Raw genomic sequence first — 19,786 nt, forward strand, 5'->3', positions numbered from 1 at the left:
GACAATGCTAGGCAAGATAATAATCTAAATGAATATTACTGCAGCTGAGCATTCGCATTCCTGACTTCCTTTAATTCGGAGAACCAGGCCAGTCTCCAGTTGTTTGTTTCTTAGTAATTGTAAAAGTTTCTGGTTTGTGTTTCCCTGTTAACACGTGATTACGATTCACGTTTTATGGTTAGCTTATAACAAATTTAACACATCTTCAGATTGTTCCTTAGATAATGGGACGAACAATGGGAATTACCTTAATGGACAATTACTAAGAACATACAACTACTAAGAATAGCTTCAGTGCAGGAAATCCTGTGTTTTAATGAGCTGTTCAAACTCCATTGATTTCTCCTAATAAATAAGAGCTGCTTAGAAATCTCAAACATATATGAATTAGCAATTTCATAGCGTTTGTGGAGATGAAGTTTGTCTTCTGGATTTTGTAGTGTTTACGTATGAAAGCTGTTTTAGAGGACCTACAGATAGACATTATAGTTTTAATGTAAAAACTATTTTATCTGCCTTACTAAAACCTGTGTCTTAATTCCATGCGGTGTTGTAATGACACTATATTGCCAGGGAATTTAGTATTTTAAATCTTGTGGATATTTTTGTGGATATATTTTTAAGATGCTCTTGCTTATTGCGATGTTTCAGAATCTTTTCTGTAAGTTCCACACCACCATCCAAACCCCACTTTAATTCTGGTTTATACACCCAAGAGAAAAAGCCACCACCTGCTTTCCTAACCACTTCTGCAGTTGAAGAAATCACCTTCCTAGGACACAAAAGCAGGATTTTTGCCTTCCATGGAAGCAAAAGGGAGCTAGAAATCTGGGAAAAGATGATGCTTGGGTAATGTGAAGATAATACTATATCTGTGTCTGTCTCCAGCAAAGTGTGTTTAATGTTTAATAAAGGTGACATTGAACCATTTCAGAACACTTTTCTTCAAGGGATTTTGCTAAAATCTGTTAGGATGAACTCCTCTTTAAGCCCATTCTTGCATGTGTGGAAACAAATATAAGTGTGACTCCAAATCTCAGCCCTCGGCTTGGGTGAATACTCATATTTAGTAAAGAAATCTGCATTAATATTTTGCAAGTAAAACAATTCATTTTGCTGGAGATTCTCAGAGTTTTCCATTGCTTGTGACACTCATGAATAAAGTCGAGGCTTTGGCTTAGCAGCGTAAAAAATTGTTTATGAAGAACACTTAAAGTATATATTCATTAATTAGGTCACTAAAGACAGAAAGAAAAAAAGATATTTTTTTTTCCTGCAAATGGGTAGATTACTTGTAAAGCATCTGCCTCAAACCTTTTTGTAGTACAGTCCATGAAACCTGGGAAAGGGTTAGTTTAAAATGTGTATGGTGTTGAACAGAAAAATATTTTAAGAGTAAGAGATTAATGTTGACGTTTACTCACTGTAATCTTAGCACGTGTGAAATTCATAATAAATGTGTGTATGTGTGTGTTGGAGAGAGGGTTCAATTATAGCATGTTTCTGGGGATCTTCAGCACATTTACTTAATTTTATATTCCGTAGATGCAGCTGCTCTCTAAGATATGTATTTCTTCTGATTTTACATCTCTAAGGTTTGGAGATTAGTTACACTGCATGTTTGAACTATTTTTTCAGTTGTAAGAATTAAATAACTAGTTGTACCAGACCTCAGGTGTAAAATTAAAGCTGATGAAAATTCAAATGTTCTCTTGTGCCTTAAGAAGTCTTTATGACCTACGGTACTCTTCAGATGTCTCTCAATGCTAGTTTTTTTTGGTTCTAGCCTTTGTTAAAATTCCATTTTGGTTTGCTTTTGACCCATTTAATGGTTTAATCCCTTTAACAGTGAGCGACTGTAATGTCTAGAGATCAGGAACATACTTCTGTTTACAGCAGAACAGCTCAAAAATGCCTTTTTGAGATCTGGAAGCTATATATTCTCTTGAGCCGCGGCCGCTTGGTTAGAAGGTTCCTGAGATGGTAAAATAAAGTTTTGCTACATCTTACTTTCTCATGTCATCGTTCATTCCATGCCGTGCCACACTACACACTGACCTTTTATCACTGACGCACAGAGGAGCATGTTCTGCCAAGTTCAAGAGTGCATTGTATCTCCCTGCAGGAGACTCTCTCAGATGTGTGTCCTTGATCCAAGAAGCGTGCCAGTGTAAAAAATGAAAGGTCACTTAGTTTCCTCAATTCGTTCAGAAGAACTTAGCTTGAATGTTGCTTTATCGTCATGATCACAGTTATGGAAACTTAATGCAGTATATAGTTCATTTTTTAATTAATCCTTTTCTGAGCAGCTTTGAACAGTAATTGACAGTGTTCACACCGAATATTGATTTTGGAGAGTGTACTGGGTGAAATTCCCTATGTACACAATTAAGAATTTTAAATGATGAATCAAGAGCCCGTGAAAACATATATAAAATGGCCAAAGTTTCTGAAATTCTGTGACACCAGTATATCGTGTTTGAATCGTTCTGCTCACTTGCTTGTCATGGTTCTGAAGCAATATGGAAGTCTGGTGTGAGTCTAGCTGCCATAATGGTGTTTGTTAGTATATCGATTTGTAGCTGATATAATGATGTGTCTGCGACAGTAGTTTTGGGGTGAACTGCATGGGCTTATCTGAAAGTGATGAGTCATAACCCAGCGTGAAATGAGAATATTAAAATCCTGAGAATTTAGGTTTATGTCTGAATTCTTAGTACTTGGAGGGAGGCATCCTTCTGTGGATACGTATGTGGATATTTGGAGATTTAGTTATGCAACTAATCCACATGGAATATTTAAGCAGGGTGAGAGGGGTTGGAACAATATTGATTATTCTGCCATTTTCTGGGCCTAGTGTGTAGGCTGGGGGGGGGTCACTTATCCCCCTCCTTGAGGGGAGGATATTAAGATGGTTGCAGTGGTCAAATGGAGTAAAATCCTTATCCAGTAATTATGATGTTGCCTTTGCTTTGGCCTCTTGCTAGCAAATGCAGGTGTGCAAATTAACCTATTAGATCATCTTTTTCATTGCAAATGCAAGTGGAACTCTAGTTTGACTTATGTGGATTAAAATGTTGAGCATGGACCTTGAAGTTGCCTTTGGACAGTGTTCTGTGGACTTCTTGAGAACAAATTATGCACAAATTGGGCAGTCAGGTGCTGTCTTCTGCTAAAAAAACCAGGATCAATGCATATGGAAATCTTTGTACCGTGGACGCTAACAGCCTTGGCATTTAAATCCCACTGGAGCCATTACTGCAGTTTAGCTATCCTTTGCCTGAACCAGAATATTTTGTTTCTTTGGCTTTTTTATCTTTCTTCTTTTCTTTTTTTTTTCTTTTTTTATTGATTATTTGAGCTAAATCTTTTGAAATACCATTTCAACAAAAACTGTTTCTCTCCAAAATACTATTGCTTCAACCAGATGGCAAGTAGCAATCCTTTCTGAAAGGTAACTTTTTGTTATCGTTAGTTTACAGCTGACATGAGAAATTAGTTTCTTAATATTCAGAGTAATCTGTTTTATTTCATCAGTTTAAGAGATAATGAGATACCATCAGTAAAATGTTAAGTTCATGCACCTCCGATGATTTTTCAGGAAATGGGTATAGATAACATACATCTGTCAGTAACAAAAGAGAGTCACGAGGGACTTGGCTGGAATCAGCCAGCCCCAACTATTATGGAACCCCCCATCACATGGTAATTTATAAACTGATCAAGATATTTAAAATAACCTACTATATGGTCAAGTTGTCGGTGATAAACAAAGCGAGGAGTGCTTTCTTGAGGGAGGACAGGATTTCTGTTTGCAGCAGCTGCTGCAAGTTATTTAGCTGTTTGGTTTCCATTAAGCTTGCTGTCGGTTTTGCATAATGATTTTTGATGTTGTGTTCTCTTTTTTAGAATGGATAAAATGCCAGAGACAATTAACGAAATGATATTATCAACTGGAATGGAAACCACACATTTGTAATGGCTCACAGGGTTTGTGATCTGAAAATGTGTACAAATGTCTCACACAGTCAGCAACTGGTTATTTCATAGACTAGTTGACCGTGGCTTCTTTTTCGTGAGGCAGTTCTAAGAAATTTCATATACTGGCAAAAGGGATGCAAAGTTGTCCTTTTCAACAGCAGTTGGCTAGTTTGATTTCACCTTTAGCAAAGGTTTTTCTCAACACTACTTGGAGCTAGACTTTTCTTGAAGCTACAAATGAAATAAAAATAAATGCATGTGTGCTCCCAGGGACAGTTCATTGCTCATAATCCAATATGATTCATACAGTCTATTTCCAGGCATTAGTTATGCATTTAAAGAAGTAATTTTAAAGATTTAGAACATAATAACTAGTTTAACTGTCTCTGTGGATCTCAGAAAATTCTGTCACTAAATATCAAAGTTGGATAATGTGATTTTATTCAACTGCTGTTTGTTCCCTTGTACATTTTAACCACTGGGATTTATATAGCAAAGTCAAATATCAGTATGATTTTATTAATAACTTTTATTTTATAAGTTGGATATCAGGAGAATTATCGCTTTATCTCATAATAAGATTATTCCCATAATGGTAAATTAAAAAAAAAATAATCACATGACTCAAAGCAGATTTCTGAAGACTTCGTGTAAAATAAAACAAGAAATAACTCTATGTATTTAATCATTATGCAAATTGTTATTCACTGTTAAGCAGTTCTCCTATGTGAAAGCAGTGGTAGCATTAGGATCCTTTTATGTGGATGTTGTTCTCCAGACACAAACCCCAAATGTTCAGCTAAAAAGGGCCACTGAATCTGTCACAAACAGCTACTGCAAATGTACTCTCAAAGCAACAAGGATACTGAAAGTGAAGTAACATTGCCAATGGCTTTATAACCTTCAAGTTTAATGTGTTTGGCTTTCAAGCTGCCTAAAAATGATTGCTTTCTAAGTATGTAATTTCAGTCTTTGAATGAAAATTAAGATGCGGAAAGAGTTTAGTAGCTCTCCTTTCAAGGTATGTTTTAAATATTCCACCTATTGAGAATATGATTTATTAACAATACTGTTCTCTCTATGGAGAGAACCTGCGGGGGGCCATTCTTCACCAATATTCACAATAATAATCCTGGATAAAGGCACAGTGGTTTTGATAAGTGGAAAACAAGCAGAAAATCATGGGAGAAAACAACACCAGGCCAGGTCCTCAACTTGGGAATCTTCAATTCACACAGCGGGCACTCAGGTCGTTCGTGTGCATTGGTGGGAGCCGCGTAAGGACTGGTGAGTTAGCCTGTCTACCCAGGTGCTAATTCCTGCGTACTGTTAGTTCACAGGTCAGAAATAATGCTGCTTTAAGGAATTTCACCTGGAAGGAGGGGGAATCTATTTCTGTCGTCTCTGGCTCTGCTTCTCGCTTCCCGTTCCGCTGGGAGTTACTGAGGTTGTGAAAGTGGGAGTTAACGATTCCCAGGGCTGCTTCTGTCTGCGCTCTGGGCTGAAGCTGCTGTACAATTTAAGTAGTTCTTCACAGGTCAAACTGAGGACCTGTGCAAAGCTCATAGGAAAGAAGGCATGAGTATTTTCGAGCGAAGAAGTAAAAAACCCATTGGTCTTGACTGTGTTTTCCCAGTCTTCTGAAAACAGTGTAACTCCAGTGAGTTCAGTGTGTTCCGTGGCAGACTTTTGTTTTCTAACTGGGTCATATAAATTCCACCGCAGATAATACAAGTGCCGAGTATCGTTTTATCAGAGGGACCTCTCAAGCTTATTTTACTGAAGTATGTTTATTCTCTGGCCTCCCGTGAGGGCACTCATCTTTGCTTCCCTCAACCGCCCTGCTTGGGCTTGGCTCTTGGGTGGGAACTGGCTCCTTGGTAACGAGCCCACAAACATCTGCTGCGATGTGGACCTCTTGCTGCCTTTGCAGCCTGTGGACCTTCAGTCCTCTTTATCCCAGAATTCCGAGGCCATCTTCCTCCTTTTAATTGTCTCCTGTTTGCCACCTACACCTTACCTCCCACACAGTCCTGTTCCGGAATAAGTGATTTTCGAGTTTATTTACTGTCTGGCACTGGGCCCCCCGACTGAAGTTCAAGAGCTGAACCAACCATGTTTGTTGTGGGAGATGGATGGGGAGTTCTGGTTAAGTAAGGATTTGCATAAACATGCTGTAGGCATCAGAATGTTCTCAGAGACTAACCGGAGAAATCAGAAACTCTCAAGTGTCTGGCCCAAATGCTGGAGAGAGTAGGACCTCACACAGTTATTTCGGGGTCGGTAGCTATTGAGCTTCCCTGCAGAGTGCCCCAGGATCCGATTGCCTGAGGAAATTGTTTCAGCTGAGACAGTAAATCATCGCTACAATACTTCTGATCCTCAGGCCTTTTTAGAAGTACTCCAGTGCCTTTCTTCCCTCCCTCCTAATTCCTCCCTCCCTCCCTTTGCTGCCTCTCTGAGAGCCGCTGTGGAGGCCCTTTGCAAAGGTCACAGAAGGGGAACTTGAGACCGGAGAAAAAAATGTGTTGAACGTGACTCTGCAGTGCCTCTACGGCAGTTTTGTGTGGCCGAGGCACTGCAGCTCGTGGATCTGTGTAGTTAATTTACAACCAAGTAACGTCCTGTTTTTCAGTCCGGTCTTGGAGGTGTGTAGCATCAGTGACAGTACGGCACAGCCAATGCAACAAGGATCCGTGAGCCCATACCTTGGGAGACACCTGAATTTTACCTTTCTGGGCTTGTGAGAGCTTTACAGCTTTCAGCATAACCTGGTGTGGCTGGTGGGACATACTGAAGTGTGAAAAACTTGATGAAAGTGAAGTTAGTAAGAATTCTTTAACTCTGGGCGGCAGTAGGAGGCTCTTTAGCCCGTGCTAATGAGAGGAAGAGTTTAAGCAGAAGTGATAATGTATTTCTAAAGTTAGTCTATTAAAAGGGCCAGCAAAGAATAATCAAACCAAGGTGCTTTTTTTTTTCAGTTTTAGGTATTTCAGTGCAAGCTATTGTAGACAGTTGTACGATTGTTCCAGCCACCCAAATCTGTCAGCTGTGTGTGCTGGCACAGTGCTGTGCTAAAGCAGCTCTGTAGCCGCTGGCTCACAGCTGGCCCTCCCTCATCCCGCTTCAAGCACAAGCAGAGTAAATGAGCATCTGTTTGCCCTCCACATTGTAGACATACCCTCTGGCTTCATTCTTGTGCATAAACAAAGGGTGGGTTTGAGTTTTTAAAGAAATATTTTTAATACTTACTAGATTTGTTTTCTATCAAAAAAACACAAAACCCCCCAATGGAGCGGCTGGAAGATTTCTATGTAAAAGGCGATATGATTGAGTTCTAAAGAATGAGAATTCTTATTCTGGCTGACAAGGACTCAGTAGTAACTTATTTTTCAATTATTTTTCAACTTTTTATTATTTCATTTCTGAATTTTTTGCCACCCCAATGAATCATTGTGACTGTGGGTTAAAGAAAGACTATGCTGAAAGTGTTGCCTATCACTTCCTTAGTATTGTGTGTGGAAACTTGGAAAAATCTTCCAGCAAAACACGAGTGGCAAATCTGATGTCCTAGTATAGCACAAAAAAAAAACCCAACAACCAACCAAAAATTTTTTTAATTTATGAAAATAAGATGGGAGTGGGCCACATTAAGCAGAAGAAATTCTTTTGTGCCTTTGTGGTAGCTGAAGAAAAAGTACATATGCTGAGAATTTGAGTCTTATGGGATATCAAGATTGTAATACATGATCAAGGATCTTTTCTATACCATACACTTATTTGGACTTATTTGGATATATATTTATGTATTTTGTATTGCTGTTAATAAAGAGGTATTAATGTATTTAGCATTATATACGAGTCCATTGTGACCCATTTATACCAGCATTGCTCTCATTCTAGGCTAAAGCATTTCATTATGTTTTTATTGATGACCTAGCTACAGTAGTCTGGATAGGTCCTGACATCCTCAGATCTTTCGTTACATGTCGTACTTCTTCAGCCTGGAGTGGTTGGCTTCAATTTCACCGATTCGCGTAGCGAGCTCTTTCAGTAAGCTCCCACACTCCTGGCCTCGCTGGGAAATTCATCACTCAACTTTCCATAGGTTTGCCTTTCTCCCAAATTTAAAATGAAATATCCACAGCACAAGCACTACTGATTCACTAAGCAAAAACATCGTGTTTGGATGCGTATTCTCTGATTCCCAGGAGAAAGCGAGCGAGCTCAGAGGTGGTTAGGGATGTCTTAAATGTGCTTAGGAGTTTGGAGTCAGATCTTGACACTAATGCAGATGCTGGGCACTAGCTTCCATTGGGAAATCTTTATTCACTGAAGTATTCAGTGGGCAAAATATTTTCTCTTCCTCTTAAATAAATAAATAATGTGTAATTTGCTGACACAAACTATTTGCTTAAAACAGGCAATAGGCCTTGGGGAGATATTTATGATACAGGCTAGATTGACTTTAGCAAGCAGCAGCTGGTGCTTTCACGCTGCTCGGTGTTGGAATGATCTTCCGTACTGCAAGGTAGAGAGGCAGAAAATGCAGCTGCATCTTTCTGGAGCTAATTTTAAAAAAAGCAATGAGCTGGTAATTACCACTTTTCCCAGCTGGTCTTTATGAGGGTAAAAGGTTTAATCATAGATGGAGGATGGAAGAGGAAAATACTAAGCAGGCTGCAAACCAGTGTTAATAGACATCCCTCCTGGAGATACTTAGAAATTTAAGCTCTTGTTGGCTGGGAGGAGCTGGGAATGAAGATTACCTCCGAAAGGTTATCTAACGGTCCTTGGGGTTACGGCTTTTGTATCTGAGTTTCCTCAGGAAGGGTCTGTGATGAGGGTTTGGTGTGGGCTCATCCAGTTTAGCGTGATCTTCCCAGGCTCGGGGGCAGGAAACTGAACTGAGGTCGTTCCGAAAGGTGCGAAATAAGGGGGATTTTCTGTGGAGTTTTTTCAGTCAGCATTTCATTTCTGCTTGATTCATACAAATGACTTACAAGCTTGATTAATGCGACAAAATATAAATATTTATGCACCCATTTAGCTAATGTTTGGCTCTATTTATAAACAAGAGCATCTTGCAAGAGCTTCTTTTTGACAAGTAAATAAAGTGAGTGCCTGTGTGTTAAATTAACCATGCTTCGTCAGCTCTTCCAAAATCTCGACTCTTAGGTAATAACTAAACCAAAAAGTGAGTAGGTTTGGTGGGAATAACTTAAATACTTAAACTTCAGGAGAACCAGAAGCTGTGACTGACTTTCTTAGTTGGTGGGGAAAAAGAGGATATATGTTTGGTTTTACCATTAATTTCAGGGTTTTAACTTTACTGTTATTGCAGGGATGTGGAGGGTAATAGGAGAGAAGAGCAGCCGCATATTAATGTACTGGTCTTAGGGTCAATTTCTGTTTGTTAACTTTTCTGATATGACTAACAGGAAATTGTGTCAGGCCCAGGGCTAGTTCAAGGTTTGATTTCTGCAACTCAGAACCCGGTCTGTGAATTCTGATGAATCTATGGGTTCTGATGAATGACATTTTTGATAGTTCTGCCTGTAAGGAAGAAAGAAAGCTTTTGTGAGCTTTTAAACTAACACTTTTTAATATGCCCTTTGCACGCTTAGTTTACCATAGGATTATTCTCTCGATTGACTTTGTTGATGGCATATCAATCTAAGTTGGCTGGATTTGACACCTTTGTATTGAACGGTAAAAGAATATTTTGCTCTTGTTAAGAAACAATAATTTATTAAGCATGATATGGCAAAATGGATTTAAATCACTTAAAAACGTGTTTCATTTCATCTCTTGATTGCTCAAATACAAATAATAAAAATGCAATAAAGAACTGAGGCCCAAGTCTAGCAATTTATACTTGCTTTGCTGAAATTTTTCATTTGTTATGATCATAACTTATTTCTCAGTTAAATTTCCTGAGGGTAAAATCTTGAAGTAGGATTCCGTGATGCTAAGTGATGAACAGATACAGAACTGAAAAGACAGCTCCTGTCCCGAGTCTTGCAGTTGGATTAGGTCAGGGGATGTCAGCTGTGAGCTGCCCTCCGTGTGAGGGACCGTCTGGGCTTCTCTGCCTCGCTGTCCCGGGCGGATGTCTATCCTAGGGGGGCAGAAGGCAATCTTGCCAAAGGCCTCATCCTGCACCCAGTGAGAACAGAACTCGAGATTTCCTCAAGAACTGGGGTGGGGCCAGTTTGTCAGGAGCCAGATTTCTGTTCCTGGAAGTGGAAGTTGCGTATTTACCTGTGATGTGAGCCGGAGTCCACCAGGGACCCGCAGTAAAGCTCCGTACCGTTCCCGTCAGTGTGTCTGCGCTCTGTGGGAGGGACGGGCGATTCCTGGGGGTTGGGGTTCATGTTTATTCCTGGCTGTGTGCAGCGGCCAAACCAATACATCGCATTTATGTAACGCTGGGTTGAGCGAAGGGTCTTAGCTTGTGGTATCAATTCTTCTCTTTTCATGCATGATTTTAGGCGTGCAGAGTCCCTTCGGTTAATTAAAAGATTGACTTAGTCATATGCAGCCGCTGAACCATAGGCAAAACCTTCAAAGTGCGAATTCTGTGCAAGGAAAAAGATATTTTTAAATATTTGTTCATCAAAAGTATTTCTCAGTTGCTGTCACCTGTTATATTGAAATGGATCAATGCCTGGTTTTGCCTTCCCTTCAAAGTCCGTCAAACAAATAGTCTTTAAAGCCAGCTAGGGGAAAAAAAAATTCTCTCTTATATCAGGTATGTAACAGATGAGTATGTGGAAAAACACTTTCTGGTGTTTTTGTCAGCCGCAAGGCAATGAGAGTGCCTTTTTTTGGTGCTCTGTGGGAGAGAAACGTGCTAATAGAATGGCATCTGGCTAATAGCGCAGCCGATGAAAACTGGGCCATGACAGCAAAGGTGGGAAGGTCAGAAAAGAGAGAAAATGATTTCATTTGGAGGTGAAGGTCATCTGAAATAAGTGATTTCCCATTTAAAAGGCCGCCAAGGAGAAAATTGATGAATGTTAACATATTTCTATATTGTTTTATTTCATTCTTTTTTTTCTTTTCTCATTTGTAATGCTTACGTATTCAGGAAGTTGAGGTAGGTTTTTCACTTTTAACTTGTAAATATCCGTAGAGTGAATAAAAGTGTTTACAACATATCGTAATTCATATTATACTTTAAACTCTTATGATCAACTGTTAATATTGTTATAAATGAAATGTATTGCTACATGTTAATTATCAATGTGTTAATATTGATTTATTAACATGTTAATATTAAAATGACCTAAGTTTCATATGTTACAGCAGACATAAAGTATTTTAAGCGTATTAGTACCTGTGGTAGTAGAAAGGTCAGAAAGGCATAGATTTCTCCCCGGTCATTTTTGTCAAGAAGGTGTTCTATTGAATGGGAACGTTAAACCTCTTTAATCAAGGTGATGGTATATGTTATGTATACGTATATTGAATGATATACGGCTGGAAATCGGTGTCATGTTTAGGCACTGTATATTGCTATATCAGCATGCTGTTTTTCTGTCGGAGGAAGTTGCGGGGAAGTGGTGGTATCCATTAGGGTATGTTAGGCGTTCCTCCTCCTAACAAAAGTCATTCCAGGTTAACGTATAAATTTCAGCACCTTGCAGAGTACGAGCGCAAAGCCTTGTCCATTTTTCAAGTCAGAGCTTTAGGTGGCATTTAAATGAGGCATAGATTTTCTGCTCAGCCATATCTACGGGGTGAATTTCACCTTTACGGTGCCATAACTGTTCAGTTACAGTGCTTGCTCTAGTGCTGCATTTTCTGTTGTCCAACTGGCGTAAGTTATTTCAACTGCTATTGACTGTATTACTCTAATGTATGTGTAGTCATTATTTGCTCCTATAAATAACAATGAGTTTTACGTATTGAAAATCCCAAAGGTTTTCTCTATTCTACTTTTTAGGGTCTTTTCCATATTTTTTCTTATGTAGTTTCCTATGTTATCATAGTATTGTTTCAGTCATACTCTAAAATAAATATAGTTTCACTTTTCAAAAAGGAATACTAAATAGGTCTGCATAAAGGAGAAAAGGAGAAGAAACAGGTTGATAGAAGAGATGGGCGTTTTGTAGGGGTTTTTTGTGAGGAAGGTGCATTTTCTGTAAAATATTCCTTTGACACTGAAATTGAGATAAACCCCCTTTCCTATCCTGATTTCAAAACTGGTTCCATATGCCAACAGCATAAGAAATCTTTCTTGGGATTTGAATTATTTAACAGTTTCTGATGCTGAAAACCCAGCAGCAAAGCAACACCTAGGAAAAAATGTAAGCAGGCAACAAAAAGTATTTTGTTCCTGGAAAAAAAATTATTCTGCTCAAAAAGCTTAAAACCCAACACATTCTGAAAAGTGATTAATGCTTGGTGAATTTAGCAGTACATCATAATCAATTACAACGCGTTGTATAGCAGTGAGGGGGTTTTTGTACTAACAAAGCTGTGGAATTCAAAGGCACGCCTGTGATTCTATTTCTGGTGCCTCATACTTCTGAAGAAAAAGTATAGATACTTCTGATGTATCCGAAATAAATTACGAATAATAATCTTTGTTGTTATTGTGGAACATCGTCACTGTCCATGAAGTCAGTGTAGACACCGAGCATGGGTAAACTTGGAGAAAGAAAGTACATTTCCTCCTGATAGTCATGCAGAAGTCATCCAGCCCCCGTCATTCCAGGGAGCGTTCGCCTGTCCTCGCCTGCCCCCAGAGCAGACAGGGAAGAGCGGGGTAGCAGTCCACCGTTCTCCAGGCTGGATGCTTTAGTATTTTCCGCTTCTCTTGCTGGCCATAGGGTTCAGAAAGGAATGTGCTGCCGTGAGGTGCATCTACTGGTGTTCAGTGAGGGCATGGTGAGTCCCCGCTCTTCCTGTGACCGCCCCTGGGCTGTTCTGAGCCTGGAAAGTGGGACGTGCTGGCTTCCAAGTCTCCAAAGTGTTTCAGCTTAGGGTGACTGGAAAGCATGAGAGCATGTGAAAATCAGTGTACTGGAGATGAATGGTAAACAAAGCTCTATGGCAGAAATAATTTAGGTGTCTTATTCACACTGAAGGGTTTTTAGTTACCCTCCTGAGAGGAGGTGATGTCATTCTGGACAGCTTGATAAAGACATCTCTTCAGTGGGAGCCCTCAAGAAGTGAATACAGAATACCAGATATATTAAAAAGGAAATACATATTAATATGCAGAAAAGTGCCACAGTGCTCTAGAAATCTTCCATGCTTCCTCACTTCGAATACTTTACTCTGTTGTTGTCACATCCTCTCAAAGAGGACACAAGTGAGATATACAGAATATGCTGAAACTAAGAACAGTTGGGCTTGAATCCCAGTTCTTCAGGACGAGGGTTGATGGCAGTCTGAAGTGAGGGAAACTTTGCCTTCAGGTAAATATTTGCTAAGCACATAGGATACAAGCTGATCCGACCCACAGAAGAGAGAGACCTGTTTGCAACAGAATAAGCATTTGGCCAGGCACTCTTGGCAGTTCCTGCTGTCTCCGTCTCAAAGTCCAATCAGAATTATGTAAAACAGAACCACAAGACTCACAGCAGAATAATATCTTTACATCAGATTTAAGAAGATTTTAAAAATTTAATAGTAGGACCAGTGACAAAAGTATTCACTGCAAGTGCTCCTAGATCTTATTGTACTTTAGGTATAACCTTTACGATATTATTGCTGTATTTCTGTACATTCACAATGGCGTGATTTGTATGTGTTCAAATGAATATAAGTGGTTTTGGATTTACTTTGCTGACTTTTCACTGCACCAGGATAGTGTGTATCATCTTACGTTATCGGAACAATATGTTATCTTTGCTGTCAGAAGTTGTAGACTGTTATGAAATAATACAGAGTTATTGGAAAATATTTTGTAATGGACATACGTTGAAAAACAATTCAGAAGAAAAATTTGAGGTGCTGAGTCCAAGGAATTTTTTATTCTTTAATTTCTAACCTGTATTTACTACTCTTTGGGACACAACCTGTTCATAGTTTTATCTGATTTGAGCTAAATATGTTAGCATCGAGAGATGAGTTGATTCATTTTGAGTTTAGTTATGTAAAATTGTACTGAAAAGACTGATTATTTTTTTCCTGAGTTTCCTTTTTTTTCCTTCCCATTTAGGATGATTATTTCAGAAACTGGAATCCAAACAAGCCTTTTGATCAAGGTAAAGTTAGTGCACATTTTGTTATTGACGTCTGCTGTTTTGTGATATCCCCATATAGTTGATGCCTTCCTCCGTCTGTCCCATGCATTAGTGAAGACCTATATTCATACTTACATCTCATTCCCAATTTAGTCACAGCTTGAGGTGGTTTATGTATAAGGGTTTGACTCATCTCTGTATTTTTCAGCCACATTTTTTAACCCCCATCCATTCCAGTTTATAGTCAATGATTATATATGCCTAGAAAGGTTCTCTATAACGATGAATCTCAGTCTAACACGCAATTTAAAACAGGTATCTTCACATACCTTTTCTTTCACACTAAAAACTTTGCTAAACGAATATCATAAATGTAATTACTGTATTTCCTAACACTCAAGGGGTGAATTCATTGAAGTCAGTTCTAATGTATGAATTTCAGGGCTGGTTTTCAAAAGAAGTGCGTGTTGTGTATATGCTGCTGATTCAGATAAAGATTCTGTAAATGACATTTTGCACTTTGTCTCGTTGAGTTGTTAAGTTATGGCAGTACTTCAGCAATTTCCAGGCCAGCCACCAAAGGACAGGAAAAAACCAATACAAAAATATCTAATTGTTGTGTCCAGGGTAGCACTGGAAACAACAGACCTGCCAGGAAAAAGAACTCAGTATTGACAAGTTAAAAGACGTCTCATACAGCAACTCCGTATCAAATGTTCTCAGCTTCCTGTTCCTAGCTAGCAACGAACTTTTCAGATGGGATGGTAAGAGACATTAATTGTAAATACCATAGACGAACATCGCTGGAAACGCTAGTAGCCCTGATGCCACTAGGTGGGGTGGGGTGGGTTTGAGGGTTCATGTCAGGTCAGTGAAAAATACTGTATGCAAAGGAGTCCATCCTCTGAAAGAGAGATACAAAAGCAGTGCAAGCGGATAGTATGCCATAGTTTTGTCCTTGAAATCAGAATATTGTCTTTTAACTTTGCTATTTGTTATATTTGTCATGCTGACATCAAGACTCCAGAACAGTCCATACCAGAGAAACCTCAAAAAGTGTAATATGAAACCATTTTGGTCGTATATTTCATTACTTCTTAAAGCTTTCTAGAATGTATTTTCTTCAGGAGAAATGTTAACTATTACATTTTGCACAGCTTCTTTTGATTTGGTAGAACCAGTTATCTGCTCTTTGATTTGTGGAGGACAACAGCACACAATGCGCCGTGCAGGTGGGTTAGCTTCTCTGGTTGCCTTTTGGCAGCTGCTCATTTTTCCTGTTTGTAATGTTCAGTGAAGCTCAGGTAACTCCTGCTTGAGAACACGTATGAGGTGAGGATATCACAGCTGTAAAATCACAGGTAGATGGTAGAATTTTTCTATTGCTTAAGGCGTTTTTAGCATCCTGGATTTCTTTGACTGGCTTTGGTTCATTATTGAACATCATGCTCTTAAATTGCAGAACACCGGTGCCCTAGAATTTTCTTCAAAATGGTATTCTATAAGTTTCAATCTACTTCTGCTCTGAAATTTGCGGGGTTTTTTGAACGGGTGTAAAGTCACTTAGAAAGGAATGGTCATATGCACTACAATAGAAATTAATTTCAGTCATGTAGTCACATATGCACAGTCCTTCTCTCTTTTGGATCCTGTGTTCAAAGTTAAGTGGCATTCAAGTAGAGTGTGAGACTTCCTTTGCCCTTCAGGATGTGAAGTGGCTATTTGGCTATATAATTGTTGTGATTTTACATTCAGAAAAGGTATTCCTGCAAGCAAATGGCTTAGGCAAAATATTGAGCAGGCAGGTAGCTTTTTTTATTTTTTTCTTTTTGAAAACGAAGGGTTCATGGTGAAAGAGTCACAGTGTGGTACACAGAAGGAAACAAGAAATTGGAAATTACATGCCCTTCTCTGAGCATGACTTCTCTCCGGTGTCACTGGGATGTAACCAGTGGGTAATGGTTACAGAACAGTAGATAAAACCAATGTTGCATAATTGCAGGAGGTGCCCGATAGTTTACTTACTAATACTTCACTAATATTTTAATAACTGCTTAAAACCAAAAGCAAGTCATATTACAAAAAAACCATTTTTATTCATCTGGAAATCAAATAGTATGAAATTGTACTTGTGAATCAGATCACAAGTGAGAAGAAAGAGTGACTCACTTAGGAAGGAGAAAGAAAGGCGTGAACAAATGAATGAAGGGGTAAGAAGATAAGCAACAGGCGGGTGGAGGAGATGAAACCACAAGGCTTCCTTTATTTGCTTTCAATTTGAGCTTTGGCGGTCATTTATTTTACAAACAGGAATCGTAAAAGGGAGCAGCTTTGCTGTTCGGAGATTCAAATCTTCAAAATTACTAAAGTGTTTAGGAAGACAATACCCCTTGGAAGTCTCTGAAGGTGCTTCTGGAAATTTCACTTTACAGCTATTTTTCTATTTCATTGCCAAACATGTTCCCTGTATCGTCTGTAAGTAGCTCACAGAAATATCATTGGGGGCTTATACATGTTAGAGCTGAAGAGTGTAGATTCTGTGTCTTTATGGAAATGGAACTTCACTGTGAAAGGAAAGGGGAAGATGATGTTTTTGTCAAGGTATAAATCCACGGAGAGATTTTCAAAGGCATTTGAGGGATTTAGGATTACAAATACTATTGACTTCAAATGGAACTTATGCTCCTACCACTTTCAGAGGCCTTGTGACCCTCTGTCTTCCCAAGAGGAAAAACAAAAAGGTAAATCCTGGCAAAATATTGCAAAAAGATTTTGAACTGACATGCTTTAAAACTGTCTTGTTCGTTGTGTTACTGAGATGTCTGACTCTGGGCAAAAACACAAATCGTTTTAGAGACTCTAAGATCACATGTGGATATCTTGAAGCGATACAAACAGTCATACATCTGTTAAAGATTCCTCTCTCCTTACAAAGAAAAGGATTATTTCTCTTTCAGTGTAAAATTTCTCCTAGACTATGGATAGTCTTCTGTTGTCAGAAGGCAGAATGCAGACTAAATGATGCACTCTGAACATGGTACTCTGCCTTGCACAGAGATCTGCGCCTGGCTTTCATCTCATTTAAATCTTGCGAATGGATTTTATTTGGTCAATAGGTCATTCTTTTTGACAAAGAGTTCACTACTTCTCTTGGCTATGGTAAAATTTGCCCTGACTAGAATGTTACAATAGCCACTTATACCTTTCTAAAGGGATTTCTTACACAGAAAAATTTCATTAGAAAACTATTGCTTAGTTTAGTAACATATACATGGAACATGTGAGTCTTTAACCACTGAGCACTATGCTGTTGTCACCCACAAAATGAAAAGTAGAGGCATCACATCATGTTGCTGCTTTGGGCCCTGTGAATCAGATGCTGACAAGAGTAATCCTCAGTTTATATATACATATAGGGATACGTAGGTATATAAATATATATATACACTATGTAATGTGTAAATAGAGGGAATACCATTTAAATAGGAAGTGCTCCGACAAAGAAAGGAAGGAACGCTTTCTTTCTCTTTTCCAGGTGTTTTCCACCACAGGTTTAATTTCTGTCATTTTCCACGCAGAGAAGAACGAATAGTCAGAAGAATTTTTCCTAGACCCTTTATGTGGTGCAAGCTGCACGAAAATTGGTTAATCCATCTTTAGTCTTTACTTCTCCATCCTCCTTGCCCTCACATTTTTTTCAATGTTGTTCCTTTTGGCATTTGGGTGTTTAAATGCTCCCTATGCTCTTGGATTTTGGAGATAGAAAAGCTTTTATTTTGTATTCTTTGGGGTTCTTGTATCCAGGGAGCCTGTGCAGATCCCGCAGTGAGGAGCCCTAGCTTGCTCCTGTGAACTCAGTAGCAGCTCTGTGTTCTCGCCACACAATTGTTATTTTGAGAGATATCCCAAAGGCAAACGTTAACCTCACAACACCAAGGTTCTTCCTGCAGTGATTGGAGAGAAGAAACTTCTCCAGTGGGTCAATGAAAACAGCCAGCTGCTTCTCCCCCTGGGTTGTATGGGAAATCTGAGTCTGGCATCACTAACCCAAAGGTAACTTATGTGAATACCCACTCTTTGGGACATGTCTACAGATTTTTAGTGTTTAAAATCTATTTTGAGATTCTAAATCTAAAATCATATTTGGCTATTCTAATTGTGCAGTGTTTATACGGAAGCCAGACTGTAGAAGCCCCACGAAGGAGCTGGGAGGGCAGGGTTTGGAAGTAACTGAAGGTGCCTCGTACCTGCCAGAAGTGATCTCACAAAGGCACTGGAGGTGTTTACCAGATTTAAAAACCAACAGTAGGCAGAGGTTTTGAAAATCAGCAGAGTTCTGCTTCTAGGCTTGAACTTCATTTGCATCCTTTAAAGAAGAGTCTGCTGGTTCCATCCAACTCTATAGTCTTTTCTAAAAAAAGAAAAAAAAGCTAGCTTTGTTCAGCAGATTGAATTATTTAATTATGCATTTTAAAAACAATAGCAGGGTAATCAAGCTGTCTGCTTTCTGCTTGCAGCGCAGAGAGAAATATCTGCTTGTATGTCTCAAGAAAAGGAATACCTTGTTTTGTAAAATAGCATACATGACTTTCACTGAAACAAGCCCTAGAGTCGCACGCGGTATCTTTACATAACGTGCCTTTTCAAGGGAAGTCAACTTGAATGGTTCAGGTGTGTCTTGAAGGGTACTCGAGCGATCAGAATTTATTTTTAGCCTAGCTGCCAGCCCAGCTTTTTATCCATCTTGAACCCAGGAGAAACAAATACAAAGGTAAGCATCTTACCGAGGGAGCCAAGCTAAGGAGGCATTCGGGCTGCAGAAGGCAGGAGAGTATGGAGCCGGAAAATGACTGCCAGTCATTAATATTGAACTCCATTCTGTCAGAGCTGCAGAAGCTAGAAAGCAGAAGAGTGGAAGGGGCAGGTTAGTCAGGATTTTAAAATATGAATCAAAGGGTTGGGAGGTTTTTTTCCTGACAAGGTCATTTGAGAATTCTTAAGGAACTTGACAGCTAACTTGACATACTTTCCTAGTCTTCTCTGTCTGCATGGGAGACAGAAAAGAGGGAGTTGGGGAAAAAGTTTAGTGTAACATTCTCAATTCGGAGGTTTTGGTATCATAATTAAATGTGTCTGATACTCTGCACCTATTCAGACTTTCCAGAAAATTAACTCATTAAGACTTTATGTATTTATTGTAAGTGAAAACTGTTAAATAAGAAAATAACTTTGAGTTTTTGAAAATTTCTGCTAAAAGCTGCCTCTTATGAGCTGTAGTAAATTCTTCTGCAGGCAAATGGTTGTTACTAATTTTTATCGTAAGATGCACAAATAAAGAGTACGTTTTATTAGGTTTAAAGTTCCTGGAAACAGTTTGGAATGGTGTCCCGTTTGCTTGCCATATGGCTTTTTTTAAAGCATCATTACCCAGAACATAGGACCTGTGGAAGTAATGGGATGCACTTGGTATTGCAGATACATAAGCTCTGAGTCCAAAAATGTTTAGACCATTGAGCTGCCTTTATTATTAACAGCAAGGCTAGAGAAGGGCACGGGGAGGGTAGGGGGGGACGGATGGATGGACAGCCACGACTTGATTCTGT

The 19,786-nt window shown here is 39.1% G+C and overlaps 1 protein-coding gene across 1 annotated transcript in view; it reads left to right on the top strand.

Annotated features, from left to right (window-relative positions):
• SPOCK1 (SPARC (osteonectin), cwcv and kazal like domains proteoglycan 1) overlaps positions 1-19,786 on the top strand; it is a gene marked incomplete at its 3' end in the record, with an annotated part of 326,243 nt that overhangs the window by 102,824 nt on the left and 203,633 nt on the right. The window contains exon 3 of the mRNA XM_082489914.1: positions 14,159-14,204. Within this exon, the coding sequence (XP_082346040.1) occupies positions 14,159-14,204 (46 nt within the window). The remainder of the gene's footprint in view (positions 1-14,158; positions 14,205-19,786) is intronic.

This window comes from Vanellus vanellus (assembly GCF_965231255.1).
Source record: "Vanellus vanellus genome assembly, chromosome: 13".
In the NCBI taxonomy this organism is placed as follows: Eukaryota; Metazoa; Chordata; class Aves; order Charadriiformes; family Charadriidae; genus Vanellus; species Vanellus vanellus.